Raw genomic sequence first — 21,938 nt, forward strand, 5'->3', positions numbered from 1 at the left:
GGGGTACACGTTGTGAAGGTTAATATTGCTACACTCTCAGTTATCAGTAATGTGATGTACTGTGCACTCTTCTGTGTTAAACCATACATACATTCATACATACATACACATACACACACACACACACACACACAGGTTTTGTTAACATATTTATTGACTCGAGGCTGTGCCAGTATGCCTTTAAAAATAACAAAACCGTTGTCCTAAAATCACAGAAATAGGAAGAATATTTTCTATATGTCGTAATAAAGTATACAAACACTGGCTCTGATTTTTTGTTACTTTAAGTGGTGATGCAACTGGTTTGGATGGTCAACGCACATGTGTAAAACCAATTCAAGATGTGCATCAAATTCCGTTCTTCAAATATTGCACATTCCAAATATCCCAGTTATGTCTTTGGAATAATTTCCCTCAACAGAGTCAAATACACATGCTAATAAATAGGCCTGGCATTACAAAACTTTACTAAAACACACCACTTGCATAAGACTTCAATTCAACTGTAAGCAGTGTCCAATATGCCTGAGTTCACAGATTCAGTTGCCAAAGGGATTTAATCAATCCTCTCCGTATAAAACTTTGTTCACTGTATACAAATTTACAAAAAAAAAAACACACACACACATTCAGGCTTTCTAACGTAAGGCACCATCTCTAAAGTACATCACTCTCCGCGTTTGGAAATGATCTTTTAAAGCACTCATACTAGACTCATGGCTCCCCTGAAACTTTGACAACAGACGAAAACGCCCCACTGGAGTGCATGGAGGGTACAACAGCACCAGAGGAGCCGAAGCCACCGGTGCAGAACCGGCGCGGCACCGGCACGGCGGAGGTGTTCAGGGGTCAACGAAGGACACGGCGATGTAGCGGACGCCTCCCGTGGTGGGCAGTCCCTCGTGGTAGTGAGTGAGCCGGCCGGGGTGCATGATAGCCCAGCCTTTACGGGGCGCCTGGACAGAGCAGTTATACCTCAGGAACCGACAACCTCCACCCTGAGAGGGGGAGGAGAGGAGAGGAGTGGGGGATAAAGGAGAGGAGGGGGAGGGAAGGAAAGAGAGGGGGTGAGAAGAGGGGGAGGAAAAGGAGGAAAGAAAAAGGTGTAGAGAGGATAGAGGGGAGAGAGAGGAGATGGAAATGAAGGAGAGAAGAGATGAGAGGCGGAAGTGAAAATAAAGAAGAGAGTGGAGTGAAGAGAGAAGAGGAGAGGATGGGAGGGGGGAGTGAAAGGAGTGCAAAAGAAGAAAGGGAGAGTGAGGAGGCGGAATCAGATGAGAGATGTTAAAGGAGAACCCAACATGGCGCCACCCTCATAGACAAGGACAACAGCTTGTACAGTGCAAAAACATTGCAATATTTACCAATAAACATGGAACGAATAAAACTGCTTTAACATACAATACTTGCTGTGTGCACTGTGTGCCTACTGCCTAGGACAACTGTTCAAATAATTAATGAATTTACAAAATCAAAATTTCTGAACTAATGTTAAACAAAAGTTATTATTGTGTACCAATTTGTAATTCAGGTACAGTATACACATTTCTGCATTTCATACAATATTGAGAATATATATTGAGAATATCCAAGAATCAAATGCAACATGGATATAAAACAAAAACATGGAAACAAACAACATATTTACAACATAGCATGCACTTTCAAGTCTAAAACATGCTTAGCAAGACCTAATACACCAATAATACCTAATTGACTGAAACACAATCAACTAGAGCTAGCAGTAGGGGTTATTGATGAGTCTACATGCTTTAGATTCATCACTAATATAGTTCTACAGAGAAGTGCATGGGATTCAATGAGACTCCATGCTAAAGAATCATCGCTGATAGAACCCTATAGAGAAGTGCATGGGATTCTTTATCATGCCATGCTATCTGCAGCAAGACTGCACACATCCACAGGTTACTGCAATGTTGAAAGGAAAGAACTAGAACATACAGTGCTACCACTAGCTCAAACAAACTGACAACCAGGGCCCCTGACAAATGTTCTTTCCTTTCTGATAAGACACGTCTTGCCTTTTTTTTGAGGGTGCAGTGACAGACCTGCGTTGCTGACTGCCATCCTCAGATTGGCCTCAGATTTGGCGGATGGCATTCAGAGTATGTAGGAGAGGTGAGGGGATCCCTCCATAGGCCTGTCCTGACACTTCTGGGCCCCCATCCCCCCTTCTCTAGTGCTGGGTTCTTCTGCCCTGCCTGAAGAGCTGGGGTAACATGCCCCGACAGGCTGCGCTTTCCTGCTCTGAGCATATAGAGTCTTGCAGGAATCCCACCCCCTCCACTCCAGGCCATTTAGTGAGGCTTGCACTATGGCTCTGAAAGCACTGCTGCACCAAAGCTTCCTACGCCTCATCAGCGAAGCACTTCATAATTCTTGTTTTACCTCATCAGGGGATACTTTGAGAGGCTTTCAATATGGTATTCTCTATAGATCAGAGGAAAATCATGGTAGAATGTTTCGACTGACTCAATTTGACCCATTCAAGCACAATTGTTTTGACTGAGTTAAGCACCGTGTCGTGTAGTGTCAAGTTTATTACAAGTTTATAACATGTAAACACATGTTGACATAGCTTAACTTAGTTTAAGTAATGTACTTTCATAATGCACTATGAACGTATCTTCCTAAAGGCCCAATTCCACCCACAATCTTTGTTCTACCTCATCAGAGAACATCTAGAGAGATTTAGCATATGGCATTCCTATTGACTAATCTTCTGAAAGACCGCCTTTCATTTGGAGGTCCACGATGCAGTGGTGTCAGTGGAGACCAGCCAGTGCCATGGCCACTCACCTGGTAGTCAGTGCCCACTTGGTTGAGTGCAATGTTTATAGTGAAAGTGGAGGCGTCGTGGTGCGGCCTGAGTGAGGGCTGCTCGTCGGGCTTATACCTAACTACAAACGCCAGATCAAACAGAGCCTGCAAAGACACAGGAGACAACAGAGAGAGAGAGAGAGAGAGAGAGGCCCACGGGTCATGCAACAATCTTAAGGAGGGACAAACAAACAAACAAGCGCCATCCCTGGCCCGCTCCCGGAGCTTTCCGTGCGAGCAAAAAAAAAAGGAGGGGGGAGAAAAAGAGAGAGACAAAGAAAAGAACGAGGGATGGAGATGAGGACGGGGATACCACCTGCAGCCTCAAGAACCCTGTGCAAAGGATTGTGGGAGAGCTCTGAGGCAGCCCTGCCTGCTAAAGCTGCTGAACCTGAGCCGTCTGAGCGAGTCTGTTTACCTGATAGTCAATGTCTTTGCTGTTGAGAGCTATGTTAATAGTAAAAGTAGAGGCGTCGTGGTGTGGCTCGAGCTTAGGCTGCTCGTCTGGTTTGTATCGCACTACAAAGTTGAGGTATGAGGTACACTGACGGGAGAAGAGATTCAGGTCAGTGCATATAACAGTGCATATAAACGTCATGCAGCGATCGAGCCACTATTACTTACTAATGATAATGATAATTATAATGATAACACTAATAGTACAAAACAATACTTCTAATTGTAAATACCCCTTAATGTATAGGTTATATTTTAAACAACGCACATGAAATCGATAATGATAATAATCAATTCATGATAATGACGTTTATGCTATTTTAAGACTTGAATCATTATATCCAGCCCAAACTGCTCACCACTACAATACAACACTAGCATTTCCCTGCTGTCACTTCAGAAACACATTAGAAACGATGGGCAATTTGTAATATGTAATATATTTCACATCGTATAACAAGTCATATAAAATACATACAGTAGGTTAACATACATAGCTAAATTACTAACAGGCTGTAGCTAAATCATTAGAACATGTGGTTCACCTTTATCAAAATACATTTTATGTTCAGAAGTAACTACAGTCAGTTTCATGCTTTTTGACAAATTTGTATTTGTACTACTATTTGTTCACTGCAACTACAAGTGTAATCAACAGTATTGACAGTAATGACAGTGTGAAGGTCATCTTACCCTTGTGTAGTAGCCTGGGTACATCTTCTCTGTGATAGGGGCTATGAAGTCCAGCAGGAATTTGTGCCACTCTTTCTCATAGCCCACCTGGTTCATATGGATGTCTATTGTGGGCACGTTCTCGTAACCCCCTTGGATACGGGTGTCCTGTTGAGTCAAGACACACTGACTGTCACTGGAAATACCTACAGATTACTCGTTTCTTATCAAACTAGCCCTCATGAGCAACATTATTCATAGGATTCTAAATAATGTCATACTATGTTTATACAACCGTTACACTTACAACTAGTCAAGTTTAAGGGTACAGATTGTCTGTGTTGCGTTTGTTCATGTTTTTATTTAAATTTCCAAACAAAACACACTTGAGAGGTGGCTCACCACTCCCTTCAGTATTCCCAGAGAAACTCCACACAATGTTTCGTGACTGCATGTCACGAGATGTACAGTAAGCAGCAACTCCTCTGCAGGATATCCTTAGGATTTTTATTCGGTGATTTGAACATTATTGGGGTAAGTGTGGCTTTTTCATGCTATGTTTTTGATGGTAACCCCTTGTCAGTCAATAGTGAAAGAACTGTTTTGCCCAAAATTGTGCAATTTGTGCACAATAATTTCAAATCACTTGTCCTCCTGTTACCTGCTAATCACTTGTCCTCCTGTTACCTGCTAATCTGAACCTTCATTCAACAACACAAAATGTGGAGTGATTACTAGCTGTAAAGAGATCAAGTGGGGATGTCCTGGGATGTCCCCACTCTTGTCCAATCAGAAATGAATGAGCAGATAGACCGAACCTAACTGTTGCATAATATACAATAAACATTGTGTAGAGGCCGCAGGACAGTGGTTTATGCAAGTTAAAAGCAACATTAATAATACCATATTAATTGCCCCTGTGTATTAACCTCATAGCTGCAGAAAGTTTGCAAAATCAATGTATAAGCCGCGGCTAATAGTTGGGAAATGATGGTATAAAGGGCTAGAGAAAGAGGAACTCAAGAGCGGAGGCACCTACCTTATTAGCACCACCAGACCACTGCCCAAAGTGCTCCATTTCCTCCACGATGTGTTCGCACGCCACCTCAGAGAAGATGGGAAACCAGTACACATCCGGGCAGGGCTAAAGGGAAATACACTAAAGTCACTAATTCATACAACGACATTATATAGCTATAATATGCTATATTATAGCTATATACTATATAATAGCTATATACTATAACTATAGACCCACAGAGACTGTTGACCTGTAGTCGGGTCCTGAATTAATGATAATAATGCCACATTTTGTTGTCATTACTGTGTACTGTTCTACCTGAGTGGCTCTTTTTACAAGCAAAAGCCGTGTTTTATTCTATAGACAGAATGGTCAAAAACAATGATGCAACTTCAAGAGTAATGAAGGTAGAGAAAAATACTCACAGTTTCTATTAATTTGTCCTTCATTATGCGGGTGTAGTTTTCATGAATGTAGCGCTCTTGCCAGTCCTGTGGATGGTGAACAGTGGTTTACTCATAAAGGCTAAGCACAAAAATAACGCATACTGGGACAGAGTTCAAAATCTAAGAACTAATGCAATTAGGTCATCTCAAAGGACCTCTGTCCCAATGAGTAGCATTCGTTAGCAAAACCCAAACTACCGCAACAACTTGCTGCGTTAACCTCAAAAAGTATCAGAAGTACTATTTCCCTCTATATTATTTTCTTAAATCTTCCAAATGTAAAGCACTTTGATCTTTCGGTTTATGAAAGGTGCTAAACATAAAGCTTATTATTATTATCATATCATTCTTCTTCTTATTATTATTATTTTCACATCTATGACTTTTTTTCTTATCTTCCTCCTTAGATAGCTCATGTAACAGGAGTGCTGAGCTTTGCATGCACTGGGCATGCTCACCAATCAGAAGTGGCTAAACTTTGGAATATTGAACTGAAGCTTGACTTTCAAAAATGACGTTGCACAGCAAATCACACTGGTAACACGACGTAAAAATCGCAATTGTATATTATCTCCAAATTGAGCAGCCCTGACCCGGACAAGGAAAGCAAAAGAGAGAATTCAGTTTCCACTCTTATGGAGGGCATGGTGAGCACATAGCATCTCTCATGGACCAATGCACACACCCACAACTACAGACTGTGTTTCTGTCAGTTTATCTAAAAATAAGAACTGTATTCATAATGAGTTAGAATGTGCCACCTCTGCCGAGACATACATAGCAGACTGGATGACAGAGCTTTCACTGTGTGTTGGGGTGGGAGGGGCAATTTAGCATGTTCTGCCAAAGTGGCATTTAGCTCATCATGTTTTCCTCTCTTTTTTTCCTTGCCCGGACTAAAGTCATGTCTGCGACATCCCACAGCATCTGGGTTCTCACCACAGGGTTCTCGAAGATCTGCCAGAGGTCGTTGTGCAAATGGCCCGTCTGGTAGGTTTCCATCGACAGAACTCGTCCGTAGGTGTGCAGGTTTGTTACATACATGAACACTCCCTATGGGCGATAGAGGGGAGATAAATGGATGGAAAACAACCTACAGTATATAATCCATACAACCTCCTTTCATCTCATATTCGTATAAGAAAGGAAAAAGAGAGTGCTTCCCTGAGTCAGGAAAGTTCTTAGTTTCTGTAAAAGTTCAGGGGACTTCAGCCTCATAGTACTCAAAGAAAAAAGCAAAGGAACTCCTCCAGAGAAATATAAAACCTTTATTTATGCATTTCAACTTCAAATGTTCAATTGGGCAACTATTGTGTATCGTCATAAACCAGGTGACCCCTGTAAAGTACTGTATCAGCAGTAAAGAAACAGACAGACAAATCACGTAACACCTACCAATCAAACGGCTGTGCTGTTTATAAGACAAAGTCACAGAGTGCACATTGCAGCCGACAACTTACAAGCCAGACTTTGCCTGAGGCTTTGTGTTTGTATGAAAGTCAGTGTGTCTGAGGCGTTGCCGGATTAAAGCGCACATTTGCAGACTGTCAGATCCATAGTGGGGAGTAAACAAGTTACTAAACTAAACTAAACTGTCTCATAAAATGAGTATGCATCTGTGGTAGGTCTGCGTAGAAAGTCTATTTGTATTTGTCAGAGAGCAGGAAGTTAGACGGCATAATGGTATACAGGCTGAACCAAAGGGCAACAGTAACTGGGATTTAGTGTTAAGGGAACAATATCCACCAGGCAGCCTTGTGTGAGGAAACAGTAAGAAAGACTACTACGGTACTCTAAGGGTAGACAAACATTAAGCTATTTCAACGTGATATAAGGTTAGAGAAACTCACTCAACTCAATGTTTTGGTGAAAGACAGCAAAACAGGAAAATGCTTGTGTGGCATTTTTGGATAAACAAAGAAGAAGATGGAAGAGCAGGCAGAGTAAAGGAGGGAATTTCCGCACAGTACCCATCATCCCACACATACTCCATAAAGTACCCACTCTCTCTCTCCACCATCTTAATTACTATCATCAGATATACTTGAATACCTAATTAACCTGGCAGAGTGAGAAGGAAGAGACAGATGCCAGGGTTAGCAGGACAGGACCCAAGCCCAAGACTCTCTTGGAGGCAGAAGTGCAGCCAGACATGCTTTCTTGTGACTCATCAAACGTACACAGCAAGAGAGACGCTCCGACAAAAGACAGTGGAACAGAGGGGTGTAGAAGAACACAGATCAATTAACAGAAATACAGAGGACTGGACAAGATCAACAACACAATAATGAGGAGCAGGTGAGAGTTAGGAAGTGCAGACCAAATAAAAAAAAAAGAGCGCCGACATAGTCACATGACAGATAGGTAAACACAGAACACATGGGAGTGTATGAGGTGTTAGAGGAGACAGGAGAGGTGATGGTAGAGGAGGCAGGTGAGGTGATGGTAGAGGAGACAGAAGAGGTGATGGTAGAGGAGACAGAAGAGGTGATGGTAGAGGAGAGGAGAGGTGATGGTAGAGGAGGCAGGAGAGGTGATGGTAGAGGAGACAGAAGAGGTGATGGTAGAGGAGACAGGAGAGGTGATGGTAGAGGAGAGGAGAGGTGATGGTAGAGGAGGAGAGGTGATGGTAGAGGAGGAGAGGTGATGGTAGAGGAGGAGAGGTGATGATAGAGGAGACAGGAGAGGTGATGGTAGAGGAGACAGGAGAGGTGATGGTAGAGGAGACAGGAGAGGTGATGGTAGAGGAGGAGTGAGGAGAGGTGATGGTAGAGGAGGAGAGGTGATGGTAGAGGAGGCAGGAGAGGTGATGGTAGAGGAGGAGTGAGGAGAGGTGATGGTAGAGGAGGCAGGAGAGGTGATGGTAGAGGAGGAGAGGTGATGGTAGAGGAGGCAGGAGAGGTGATGGTAGAGGAGGAGTGAGGAGAGGTGATGGTAGAGGAGAGGAGAGATGATGGTAGAGGAGGAGAGGTGATGGTAGAGGAGGCAGGAGAGGTGGTGGTAGAGGAGGAGAGAGGAGAGGTGATGGTAGAGGAGGAGAGAGGAGAGGTGATGGTAGAGGAGAGGAGAGGTGATGGTAGAGGAGACAGGAGAGGTGATGGTAGAGGAGAGAGAAGAGGTGATGGTAGAGGAGGAGAGAGGAGAGGTGATGGTAGAGGAGAGAGAAGAGGTGATGGAAGAGGAGACAGGAGAGGTGATGGTAGAGGAGGATTGAGGAGAGGTGATGGTAGAGGATTGAGGAGAGGTGATGGTAGAGGAGAGGAGAGGTGATGGTAGAGGAGGATTGAGGAGAGGTGATGGTAGAGGAGACAGGAGAGGTGATGGTAGAGGAGAGGAGAGGTGATGGTAGAGGAGACAGGAGAGGTGATGGTAGAGGAGGAGAGGTGATGGTAGAGGAGAGAGAAGAGGTGATGGTAGAGGAGGAGAGAGGAGAGGTGATGGTAGAGGAGAGAGAAGAGGTGATGGTAGAGGAGGAGAGAGGAGAGGTGATGGTAGAGGAGGATTGAGGAGAGGTGATGGTAGAGGAGGCAGGAGAGGTGATGGTAGAGGAGGAGAGGTGATGGTAGAGGAGGCAGGAGAGGTGATGGTAGAGGAGGAGAGAGGAGAGGTGATGGTAGAGGAGGCAGGAGAGGTGATGGTAGAGGAGGAGGGCTGCGTCTGACCTGGTCTCGTGCCTGGCGGCAGAACGCCATGTCGGGGTCCAGGGTTTCAGAGCTGAAGACATTCTCAGCTTTCAGCTCGTCCCTCAGAACACTGGCCTTCACCAGGAACACGTGCGACACATACGGAACATTCCAGATCCCACTGAAGGGAAATGAGTGTATGTTAAAGCAAGCAGTACGCTCAAAAAAGGGTTCTTGGGGTGCTATAATAGAACCCTTAGGGGTTCTTTTGATGGACCCTTCCAAATGTTTTAAAGAACCATTTAGGGGTGCCATATATGAAGCATGGTTTTTGGGTTTATATAGCACCTTTTTTCTGTGTAAGGGCTATTAATACAGAACAATCAACAATCAGCTCTTCATCGTGGAATTAGCTTTACATGTACATGTTTGCTTTGTTTAATCAAGAAACATTCAATTGGTGGTGACAGCATTTGATGAAATACAGCAACATTCCTTGATGAAAATGCCCCAGATGTTTACTAACAGCTAATGACAATAGAGTGTCTCCAGCAATGGGTGCTATTGCTATACTGACACATCAGGTGTTAAAACAGCTGGGTTTCGGTGTTTAAGACGGACAAACTCCGGGTCATAAACCTCCCACACTTACATTCTGCGTCCCTGCACAATGTCCACATAGTCCTCAGATCTGGCGTAGTATCCGTCGGCACTCAGAGCCCCCCAGAAGTTGGTCCAGAGTTTCCCAGGCTTGGTCATCATGGGGGCGATCAGGGGCCTGAGAGAGAACACAACAGCAACAGGGTCTCAGTGGACAGGAATGTCTCTGAGGTTCTTGTCCTTTATCCGTCCCACTAGGCTCTCTCTAACTAAATGTCCTGTCTTACTGGACAGGAGTCCAATATGGCAGCCACCAACCATGTCACTGAGGTACTATAAAACAAAGTCAGATTTGAAGTGTTAAATGCATTTCAGATTAATTGAACCATGTATCTGTGATCATTTGGCTGTTAAGTCAGGCATCACATTTAGTTTCTTGGCCAAACAGCTCTTTTGTCCAAAAAAGTTTACTAGCCAGACAGCCTGTTTTCACAACCTGTAAACTTTGTCGTCGTCATCTCCGTTTTAGGGAAGGAAAAAGAAATCGGCTGACTCTAACAGAGTAATTAGTGCAGCTATGCAGCCAGATGGTATAATCAAGCGTAATGTCCAGGCCTCTATGAAAATAGGACTTTACTAGGTTGAGGCAGCGAGTGAGTAATATAATTACTATTTTCTTGTAGGCTACTCTGAATAGTGGGGAAAAAAATATTTTGCTGAAAAATACGAGCCATTCTGGACCCAGTTGCACCCGCAAAAAGAATAATCAGCATGTCATTGAATCACAACTTGACAACCATATACCCTTGCATATTTCTTAAGAGATCAGATTTTGGTGCTATACTGTTTTACTGAGACAGTGCAGAGAGTCTCTGGCATTGACTATGCATGCTTGGAATGCCTGATAAAGGCTGTTTTACATTATAACGGGAGGGAGCCTGACCCTTTTTGCTTCAGATGAATCGGGTACCTCCTAATCTACAAATGGGCCCTCAGTACCAGGGGCCAAAGAGCTGTGCACACTCTCTAACACACACAGGTCTGATGATCAGGGGAGATGCGATGCCAAAGAGCTGTGCACACTCTCTAACACACACAGGTCTGATGACCAGGGGAGATGCCATGGCATGATGTGACCAAACTCACTTGTTGAGCTCGATGAGGCTCCTGAGAGTGTCATCGTTCGTTAGGACCACCTCAATGTCCACACTGAAGAAGTATTCACAGTCAATGTCCTCTCTGCACTCCGCACTGCAACACAGGAACAACACACACCAGAAAGCAGATATCAGTCACAGAAATTCAGCACATCAGTTCGGTTCAGTTTAATTCAATTCGCTTCAATTCAATTTAATTAAGACAGAAAGGAGATAAAGACTTGAGATGTACCGCACACTTTGTCAGTTCAACTGAGTTAAGCTCAGTTTAATTGAATTCAATGACGCTTAATTCAACATGCATGCCCACCGTCACACTGTGAAATGAAACTGTTTGGATCATTCAGCTCACCTCACTTCACCTTCACCTTCAAGTTCAAGTTCAATTCAGTTCAGTTCAGTTTCATTAAATTTAATTTTATTCGATTCAATGACACTTCCAGCACATCTGTATGTATTGCATACCAGAGCAGCAACTGAGAAATTGTTTTGGCACACAAACAAGAGAAAGCTGAAGCCTGCAGCGGACATGCTCATGGTGTCCAAACAGGTTAACACTGATGTATGTCATTGTAAACTGATTTAAAGATGTTTGAACTACCACTTAAAACCAGCAGTGAGATGAGAGAGCAGTGAACTTACAAGCCCATGTTACGGGACTCGATGACATCCACACCCTCCTCTGGGCCAATCAGCTTCACCCCCTGGTATTCTGTCCCATGATCCTTCACAAAGCTGACCACCTGGTTCTCGTGATGAGTCTCCTGCCACAGGTAAAATTAAACACAACTGTGAGAATGCAATAAAATCACAAGAGTGGAATATGAAGTTATGAGTTAAATTCCAAAAGTTCCAAAACTTAATTAAAAAAATAATTGTTATTCTGTAAGCGTTAAATTACCCCCTTTTGATCCAAAGAAAATAACAAGCTTTGCATACTCTATTAGTAGTATGTACACTACTAATAGTAAATAATAATGTTACAGTAAAATCAACCCTTTAAACACAACAGTGAGTATGCACTACTACAACCGCACTCTCACTCGTGCCAAGTATGGGTTGGTGTGTGTGTAACCCTATTCACAACCTGATTGCTTAAATAGATCTTTTACTGTATTAGCTCAGAAAAACGGTATGAACTTTTTGCCCACAAAAAAAGGCAATAGTCTGAACCTGACTTGATTCTAATGGCAACTATGAGAATGAGGAGGAGGAAGAGGGACCTGGTTGAAGATGAAGAGTCGGAGTCTGTTCTTGGGGTACTTGAGCTTCAGCAGGCGCTCGAAGAAGACAGAGACGAAGGGCGTGGGCTGCTGGATGAAGATGCCCACCACCACCAGCGGATACTCCGTCTCCTGAGGGGGCAGAGTGGGAGAGGAGGAGAGAGGGAGAGGGGGCAGAGGAGGACAGGAGGAGAGGGGGAGAGGAGGAGAGGGGAGGGGGAGGCCTCAGTTAGGACTTAAGGCTCATTCAGAGAAACAAACTTACTGCCAGAAATCCACAATGGCGTTGCGTACTCAGAAACAAGTCAGATCAGGCCTAGGTCTACCTCAGAGCCAGGCAGGAACATTTTGGAGAGTCGCCTGGTAACAGCCAGCTTTCACACATACACATTTATTACATCCCATACAAAATATTGGACGAGTCAAATCCACCAAGTTGGGTCTAAGCTATTGCATTCCTGCTTATTATGAAGTGTGTAAACCTTCTGCCATGCACTACACTGACACAATGCCTCTCTCTGAGGAGGGCCTTTGTGAAATAGCTGGTTTAAAACACAAGTGTAATCAGCCAGTAAAATGCTGCAAATGAGAGACCTCTATTCCAGCACCTTAAGAGAAGTGTTGTTAACAACAGATGCTAGCACCCGTGGGTTTCAGCCCTGTTTGACCTCCACTGAGGCCAGCGTGCATGTTTACGCTGACTGCTAAATGTATACTGTAAACCGCTGTGAGTATTTGTTTATGCGGCCCAGCTGTGTGTTGGGACTGGGAGTGTCTCACCTTCAGGCCTGTGAGCGGACGCAGGTCCTCACTGCACACGGTGCAGCCCGTCTCAAAGGTCCACAGCTTGGGGATGTAGTTGCCCAGGTAGTTGATCTGGAGCTGCAGAGAACAACACGCAGACACAGAGGTTTATGACTACACAACTGCTGAGAAATGATCGTAATTATGCATTTGTATTGTTATTAAATAATGCTTTTGTTGTTGTTGTTTTTTTTGTTCAAGATAAACCAACAAACATCAGACAAGACATAATCAATGAAGCAATCAAGCTTCACCTATGCAGTCCAAGGCCCTAGGCCCTAGGCCCAAGCACTCAGCTATTTGAATAAAACAATATACTTCACGAATACATCTGGCAGACGATTCAACTCTTATCTGACAACCTGTGTAATCCTCTTAACGGTCAGTAAACAAAGTCCGGAAGGCTTAACAGCCAATCCCCTGTCAGAGGCATTTGGGGGCCTTCAGTCATTCATAATAAGGTCAGAGGTTAAGGGTGAAAGGTCATGCATGTACCTTGGTGGGTCCGTTGCCATGGATGATGACTGGCAAGGTGTCATAAAGCACATTTCTGGCCCTGACTTGTCCATCCTCGAACTTCAGCACAACTTCATCTGCAATTGCGTGCACACACACACACACACACACACACACAAAGGTACACATATAGACACATGTAGAGTGACACAGACACATTGCAATGAAGGGTGACACACACACACACACACACACACACACAGGTATGAGCGGGAGTGGGAGAAAGGGGCTTTTGTCTCCTCTTGGCATGCTCTTGTTTGTACATGTCCTCACAGCTGAACAATCAATCATCGAACAGCAAAACCTACCACTGATCCCCCTTTCACAAGCATTACATCATGTACACTTTACTTTGGTGGGCTCGCGTATAATAGAATTCAACAATTCAGCCCTGGCCTGCACACAATAAACCAAACTCACAGAGTCCACTAAAACCCCAAACTTCCTGTCCACACGTCCCTCTGGACCCTCGGCGGCTGGACGCATTCCTCGCCCGGCTCAGGAGGATACTGTTCCTCAGGAGCAGGCTAGCTGCGGCCCTCTCTCACTGAGAGCAGCACAATACAGCCCTGTGTTCCTACAACTCCTGACACTCATGCGTCTGAGCGGCGGGGAGAGGGAGAGAGAGAGAGAGAGGAGCAGAGGAGCGGAGCGTAGAGGAGTGACCGGAGGAGAGGAGAGGAGAGAGCAGAGGGGAGGAGAGGAGAAGGGAACGGAGGGGAGGAGAAAGGAGGAGGCGGGAGGACGGGAGAGAAGGGAGGAGACAACCGGAGAGGAGAAAGGAGGAGAGGACAGGAGACAAGAGTAGAAGGACAGCAGAAGAGAAATGGGGAGAGGGGAGGGGAAAGGAGGAGAGGAAAATAAGGGAGGAGAGGAGAGGTGGCCTTGGAGGGCTACGTGTGCTCAGGCACATCTCACAGCACACACTCACATTCCAGTGTGAAACTGTGTGTGTTTGTGTGTGTTCAGTGTACAGCTGTGTTTGTGTGTGTGTGTGTGTGTGTGTGTGTGGGCATGCATTTATCACACACACACTCACACACAATTCTAACATTTCTAAAAGTATTTATCTCTATCTCTATCACATACACACGCACACACACACACACAACACACACACACACACACACACACACACACACACACACACACACACACACACACACACACACACACACACACACACACTTGAACACAAACCACCCCTCCAAAACTCTGTATGGAAACTATGATCCAGCGTCTCAAAGCTAAAAAGCTATGAAGTGTGTCCTATTAGCGGCTGGGTGCAAACAAAGGCACTGGGATCCAGGTGAGACTGATAATAGACGCGAGTGGCGCATCAAAGACATCCGCACGCCCCACGATGCCCCATTATAAAAGAGGTTTACACAAAAGAGGCCGCCACATTTCATTTCCCTCTGAGCCCCCCCCCCACACACACACACACCCCCGGCATCATAAAAGTACAGACTCCCCTGAGGGCAAGCTGTGCTCGCTGAGCTGAACTGGCAGGAGGAAGTCTTAACTGAGCCGGCAGCTCTCTACAGAGGCGTCTCAGAGAGCCGTCAGACTCTTTATGACAGAAAAAAAAATAATCTTGTGTCAGCAAGTTCAGCCTCCTTTGAGATTTCATGAGCGAAACGGTTTTATTTATGCCTCTCTCACTTCTCAATGTTGGCAGGACTGTTCCTTCTTTTGTTGAGGACAGTGTGTCTTTTGCGTCATCTTGAAAACTATTCCAAATATACATTCCTCAAAGACATAAATGATATTATGCCAACACATAAAACTTACCCAGTGCACCATTGAGATTTTGAAACAGTCTGCATTTGTTGTCCACAGTTATATTTATGGATTTCTGTAAAACAAGAGAGCCAGCAGTGAACTGAAGAAAGTACTAACCATCTCCGAACAAATTACAAACACCAGGCCCTCCATCGTACCATGTAATACCAACAGGGTCAAATATGCTCTTAAATTAGAAACACCATCAAAGATGCATTCTGAGCCAAACAACCTATAAATAAACTTAAAGATGCAATCCATGATTCTAATCCAAGACACTTCTTCATTGGAGTGAATTAATTGCTCATAACACTCCTTTAACAGTCAAAATCCTTTCGTCAGAATAGCAGACCAAGCCCTAAAGAGAAGAGAAATATGAGTAAAAGAGAACCATCATAGATCATACCCTCTTCTCTGGGTTGATGTAAATCCTGGTAAAAAAGAGCTGATCGCTCTCATTGTCCTTCCCAGTCCAGCTGGCCACCAGTTCTTTCAGGTTAGAAGCATGACCGATGACACCTGCATATGTCGAAGCAAAACGGAACCTTAGTTTAAAATACACAGGAGACACACAGGAAGGGATGTTATTGGCTGTGGCACAGGGATGGGATTGGGGGCTTTCGTTTGAGGTCACTTCCTCTCTCTACTTCTTCCTGTCTGTTTTTGCACTCTGCTGGATGACTTATTGTCCCACTGGAGTGATCTCTATTGAGTGGACCAAATGCTGCCAAATGAAACAATGCCAGAATCTGCCAGCAGTTCCTTCTATTCTTAAACCATGTATTTAACACAAGGTAGCATTTAGCACACTCCTTAAAGGAGACCACGCACAGAGTGTCGGGAGATCTACTTAATGCAAAGCCACACCAAGGCACTCATATTTGTTTGGCACAGGGTTATATAACTATCTCTGAAAAATTAAATGGACTTTAATTTAACTGCTGTTTAACCATGTGTTAATGAGATCCACACCCACTAAGCTCTACACCCTGCGGCCAGAATAAAGTTCTCTCTGGCTATGCTTAGCCTACATAAATGCTGTAATTTCCTTTCATTGCTGAAGATTTTAGCCAAACATTCAACCACTGGTTGTTATGGGCCATACTAAGAGGGCTAGTCCATGTAAATTATATTAACAAGGTTCATTCTGACATCTGAAAACTATCAGCCATTAGTTATATTGGGAGTATGCTCATTCAGTAGTTATATTATACAATCAATGATTGACCAATGGCCATACTGCTGAAATTGAGTTGGTACTAGCTAAATTAAGTTTAATGTTTTACAATGGTAGTATTAAAACCCATTAGACATGTGCTAGCTGATTTGAGTGTATAAATAGTGTGTTATTCCGTATTGCTTTAATTTCAAGTATGTACATGTTGGATTAATAAGCATTATTGTTTTTTTTATCAAAGGTATTATGAAAAGTTATCCATCATGTTAAGTGAGCTAATTCATTTATCATTAAACTAACTTGTGTCTAGACAATATGTTCCCTTGCTGTTTGCTGTAGCAGGTGTGACTCATCTGAGATGACTACTCCCTCTTTAAAAGGTATCTATTTTCTCCTGCCACCATTTGCCTGAGAAGGATCCTGGTGAGCGAAACCTTGCCCTACTAAGAAAAGAGAAGCCGATCATATACTGTAGATAGAATGTTGACCATTTGGTATAATGTGTTCTGCATCTATTTACCTGCACAGTGGTGTATATGTCACAGCCTATGTGCATTGCGCATGTATCATTATTCTAGTGCATTCTGCACAAGGTGTTGGACTTCCCTGGAGAATGGTCTAGACTTCTTGTAAACACTAGTGACAGTAACCTACAAAAATCCTTTGTGCCCAGTGATGCTTTGGAAGATGGGCTGGGCTATGCCCAAAATGTTTGGATCCCAGTCTGTGTTCATTTCAGGCCTTAAATACTGTTTCGGCTGATTTTAACACTGTTTACACAACAGCCTCTGAGTTCACTTTTCTTTTCTTACCTCTGCCTACTGGAGCCATACAAAGTACAGACCTTCTTGCTTTTTCAAGCACTAAACTAATGCACACTCATGCTATTACTCGCAGTGGTTTAGGATCTATACTGATTTAAGACACCGTTTAATTTGTGTAGCTGTATTTTTTTATCTATGCAAGTCCACGATGCTGTTGTTAGGAATGTGCTAATTTATTTTGATGACATTACTCTAACACTAATCTTATCCACACTGTGTTTCGGGGTGCCTACAGGCAGTGATGTAGTCTAGTTAGCTGTAGTGGATATACTGTGATGTAGTAGTTAGCTGTAGTGGGTATACTGTGATCAACCCCAAATGATAATACCTATTCTTGCCTATTTTAAGTGGGTATACTGCGTAGCCCTGAGTATCACATAGACTACACCACTGCATACAGGTGCCTTTAGGGTATGTCAAATTTGTGACATGCCTCCTGAGCCCAGGAACCTGTTGCCCTCTCTGGGGTAGGGGTGCTTGTCCTCCAGGTGTCGGTCGGGCCAGATCAGAGTCTCTGAGGAGAAGACCACCTTATGCTTAGCCTGCTGGAACTTCTTCAGCAGCTCCTTGGGCCCGGAGGCAAACACCACGTCGTAGCTGGTCAGGACAAGAAAGGCAAGATGGACATTAAAAGATGGTCATTGGAGTTTTGCAAAGGCCTACAGGGAAGGATTTGAGAAGGGGGATTGACACTTTAAAAGAGGTTTTTATTCCTTGGAAGGTCGCCTCCTAGCTGAGACTTCCATGGAAGTCTAAAATCGTAAAATGTGGGTGGCAAGCACGTCCAAGACGAAACGTACTACATAAAGGAATGAACATCCTCCAAACAGACACACAACATTACAACGGCATCATCTGGTTTTAAACTCGCCTTTCGAAAGAAACACATTTCTCAATTCCAAGGAACTAAGCAATGCTTTCAATCATGAGAGATGGAGGAGAGCCCAATTAAACTGAATGGACTTGAAGCCACGCAGCTGATACCAGAGCACATCTGCGTGAGTGAATGTGTATGTGTGAGTGTGTCTTTCTATTGTCTGTGTTGAAGCAGCTATCCCTACAAGCTACAACATCGGCATGTGTGCTTCTGCATAAGTAGTACCGTATGTGTGTGCCTGTGTCTTTGTGTGTGTGTGTGTGTGTGTGTGTGTGTGTGTGTGTGTGTGTGTGTGTGTGTGTGTGTGTGTGTGTGTGTTTGTGTGTGTGTGTGTGTGTGTGTGTGCATGTGTGTGTGTGTTTGTGTGTGTGTTTGTGCATGTGTGTGTGTTTGTGTGTGTGTGTGTGTTTGTGCATGTGTGTGTGTGTTTGTGTGTGTGTGTGTGTTTGTGCATGTGTGTGTGTGTTTGTGTGTGTGTGTGTGTGTGTGTGTGTGTGTGTGCATGTGCGTGCGTGTGTGTGCTTGTGCATGCGTGTGTGTGAGACCTAAATGGGCCCTCCAACTCACACTGACACATACACACACACCACAACAGTACAAAACATGAGCAAAGCAGAGGCGACCAGGGCAGAGCTGAGGCATTGATCACTGTGTGTGTTCAAGCTGCCATTTACCTGTCAGTAAAGAGGACGACCTTGTCCTCCTCCGTCACCTCCTCCAGGGCAGCTTTGAGGAGGCGCACCTTCTGACCTCCTCCTGGGGGGGTCTTGTAGCCACCGCCGTTCCATTTCTCCCCTTTCCCTAACACCTTCAAGCATAAATACAAAGACATATGTCTCGTGCTGCATGTGCCAATCAAGACTTGGCATGTAGTTAATTACAAATTACACATTCTTATAAGTGAGTTTGCACTACATTCATCATTATGTTGTGTTGCATTATTTATTTCAATGTATTTATGACATGATACTGTTATTACATGTAGTAGTAGTAGAACTGCCCAGTTTGGGGTAAATATGTGACTTCTGATTTTGTTTTTAAATTAACAGGTGCTTGGTGAGGGGTTAAAATGTCTTCACATGGTGAAAAATATTTGGCAAATACTTGGGATATAAAACTGGACTGCTGACAGAAATATGAAGACGGGAGAGAACATGCTGGAACTGATCCATCCGCCCATTACCAAACCTGTCTGTCAAACACAGCGCACAGGAAGATGAGCTCAGTGATCTCAATTCAGTCATTAACAGAGAGTGTGTTGAGGCAGGGAAAATCCCTATTCACACAAACACACTGTCTCTCTCTGCAGTGCACATTAGACAGTGCTTTATGCCAGTGCCAGCCTCCTGATAACATCAGGCTAACAATCAGATCTGTGCTTTGCTTTGGGCCAGATTTGGGTCAGATGGGCTTGCCCATTGCTGCGTCTGAGGGAAATTATAGTGCAAGCCAAGGATCGACAATGATCTCACCTCACACACCTCCAACTTGCCGGAGGTGGGCAAACCTTAAAATCCTATCACATATTTGCTCCAACCATTCACTAAACCATCTGACTCTAATTAGCACAACTCTTCAGCTAGATAGATCAGCTATTAGTAAAATATCCTGTGCTAAGTACCAATAATTGTAAGGCTTTAACTCTCAGCTGGGGTCACCCATCTCTGCTACATACACTATTTAGCCTATCAATTGTGGAGAAAAGAGAAGGGATGCTGAATGCATATTTATAGCTTAAGCCTGCGGGCTCACAGCTAAATTCAGGTCCCTACAGAGAGTCACTGTGGATAATGTAGAAATGAACAAGGTGTTCCTAGTACCTTGACAGTGTAATTGAAATGTCGAGCTGATCTCATGAAACGCCGAAAGCCATCTGTCTCTTCAGTAGCAACAGTCAAAACTATGAGATTGCCTGAAGGGTAGAAGGACAAATGATCAAGTGTTAGATCTAAATAATTTAATTAAGTGTGTATAACAATATCTTATAACATATTTAATAATAGGCCTACATATTTAGTAAATTACCACAACTAGTTAACTAATTACACATGTTCATAGTAAACCATGTGGTTAAGTCTAAACATAAATTTGAGACTATATTATAGGACTATAGGATTTAACACTGTACACATTCAACACAGCATTTTTACTCAATAATCTTGGCTAAAATTGGAAAGAGGAAGTGAAAATCATCTTTGAATTTGATTCGAAGTTTACCGTGTTATTGATTGCATGCAACATTTAAGAGAGGGATACTGGCTGTTCACTTACGACAAAGGAGATAACATAACACATGTCTAATGTGATTAATTAATGTAGAGTAGGGTAGACCGGTTTCTGACAACTATCATTTCTCAGGTGGGCTAGCTCATAGGTTACCGTAGACCACCAGAACAATATCTCACACCGCAGAATTGCTTCACACACGACGTGAAAATGATCACCTTATTCCAGAGCAAAACTTTACAGTGCGGCCTAAATGTTCTGAAACGGTGCCTCTAAGTTCTATGTTGAATGCATTCTTTAGTTAAGTAACTCTTCGTCCGCATCCGACTATTAACGCTACTTGAAAGGGATCAAGCCGAATCCAGTCCACGTCAGCGGCTCGGAAAGCTCTAGAATAGCCCGGTCAACTTTTCCATGGTTCTGCATAACCATGCTGAAACTATCCCTAGTATAAGTGCGGCTTATCGACAGGCTACTGATCGATCGTGTTGCAGCTGGCGATAACCCATGGCGACAGTAACATGCACAAATCCATGCACATTGTTTGATTAACAATACTAGCCAAGTATACAGCAAGATTTTGCACTTACCTTCGGGAACCGAATCCTTTTTCTCGCAGCGTACTGCCGTAAACAGTACTAACAACGAGGTAGTACATAAAAATATAACGGATTTCATGTTATTGCCTAGATGCCACTATTTTAGACTAGAGGGGTAATGGCCCTTACAAAACAGAGCAGTTAACTGAGTTGCTTTGAAAAAGACAGCCAAGCCTCGGCTTCTGTAGCCCTTTCCCTATCCCCACCCCCCGAATACTCGTTTGAGGTTTGTGAAAAGTGCAAACAGCTTTTACTCATCAGACCATGCCCCTCTGTTGTGTCGTGCATGAGAAATGTCACACACCGAAATTTCACCTCGTAATGATTTATTTTAGCTTAATTGCGAAGTTCCACTCGTTCTAATAACAAGGGACACATCCCGGGTTGGAGAGTGCGTGTGGAAGCTTTTTCCCTTTTTATGTGAAAGCGATCAGCAATAGCCCATACAATGCCATACTCTTAACAGTGAAAAAATCACAGACACACGAAAACAGTTTAATATCAACACATCCTGATAGCTTGTTGTAGGAGCACACAGACAGCTGTTTCTCTCATTGAACATGTGCGCAGCTGGACTCATGAGGTAGTGCGCCTACGTGACTGAAGTCACGTGCAATCCTGCAGAATTTTGATGTTGGGAATTTTTTTGCTTAGGCTACATTTTCTACAAATTGTGATGTTTCAAGGCAAATGTAATAAATGCAATTACAAACGGAATACAACCAAAACATATTAGGCCTAGCTAAACTGAACAAGGCTAGGCATAAAACATTTGCCTGAACAAGGCTCGCATAGGCCATTGTTTTTGGTAAAAGGGGCCGATTGAACAGAATTAATATCTATTTATGTTATAATCCTGTGAGTAAAACCTAAGATCTAAATCTGAAGCATTTTAAATTAATTTAGATTATAGCAATAACTTTTTTCCAGATAAAAAGTAGGCTAAATACACTTAGGCTAGTAAAAGACATTGGCTAAAAAGGAACCAAATGTAGCCTAAATAGTCGAACAATACAAAACCTACAATAAGCCTAAATCATAAGCTAACCTAGGCCTACTGAACTCTTTCAAACTTCCCTAACTCAAATGCG

At 43.6% G+C, this 21,938-nt stretch overlaps 1 protein-coding gene across 2 annotated transcripts; it reads right to left on the bottom strand.

Annotated features, from left to right (window-relative positions):
* Positions 1-136: 136 nt before the first annotated feature.
* On the bottom strand, positions 137-21,039 carry plod1a (procollagen-lysine, 2-oxoglutarate 5-dioxygenase 1a). 2 transcript variants are annotated; one of them, XM_062540524.1, is made up of 19 exons: positions 20,839-21,039; positions 19,843-19,934; positions 18,697-18,830; positions 17,579-17,742; positions 15,551-15,663; positions 15,154-15,217; positions 13,339-13,436; positions 12,820-12,921; positions 12,040-12,171; positions 11,459-11,580; positions 10,806-10,910; positions 9,712-9,837; positions 9,099-9,240; positions 6,376-6,489; positions 5,416-5,481; positions 5,009-5,113; positions 3,991-4,137; positions 2,821-2,946; positions 137-998 (listed from the first exon to the last, which is right to left on the bottom strand). In XM_062540524.1, the coding sequence occupies exons 1-19, from the start codon at positions 20,924-20,926 to the stop codon at positions 843-845; spliced, it is 2,196 nt and encodes a 731-aa protein (XP_062396508.1). In that variant the 5' UTR covers positions 20,927-21,039; the 3' UTR covers positions 137-842. The 2 variants fall into 2 exon arrangements, with proteins under 2 accessions (XP_062396508.1, XP_062396509.1); XM_062540525.1 differs by lacking the exon at positions 2,821-2,946 and adding an exon at positions 3,260-3,385.
* Between the last annotated feature and the right edge of the window lie 899 nt (positions 21,040-21,938).

Source organism: Sardina pilchardus, chromosome 7 (genome assembly GCF_963854185.1).
Source record: "Sardina pilchardus chromosome 7, fSarPil1.1, whole genome shotgun sequence".
In the NCBI taxonomy this organism is placed as follows: domain Eukaryota; kingdom Metazoa; phylum Chordata; class Actinopteri; order Clupeiformes; family Clupeidae; genus Sardina; species Sardina pilchardus.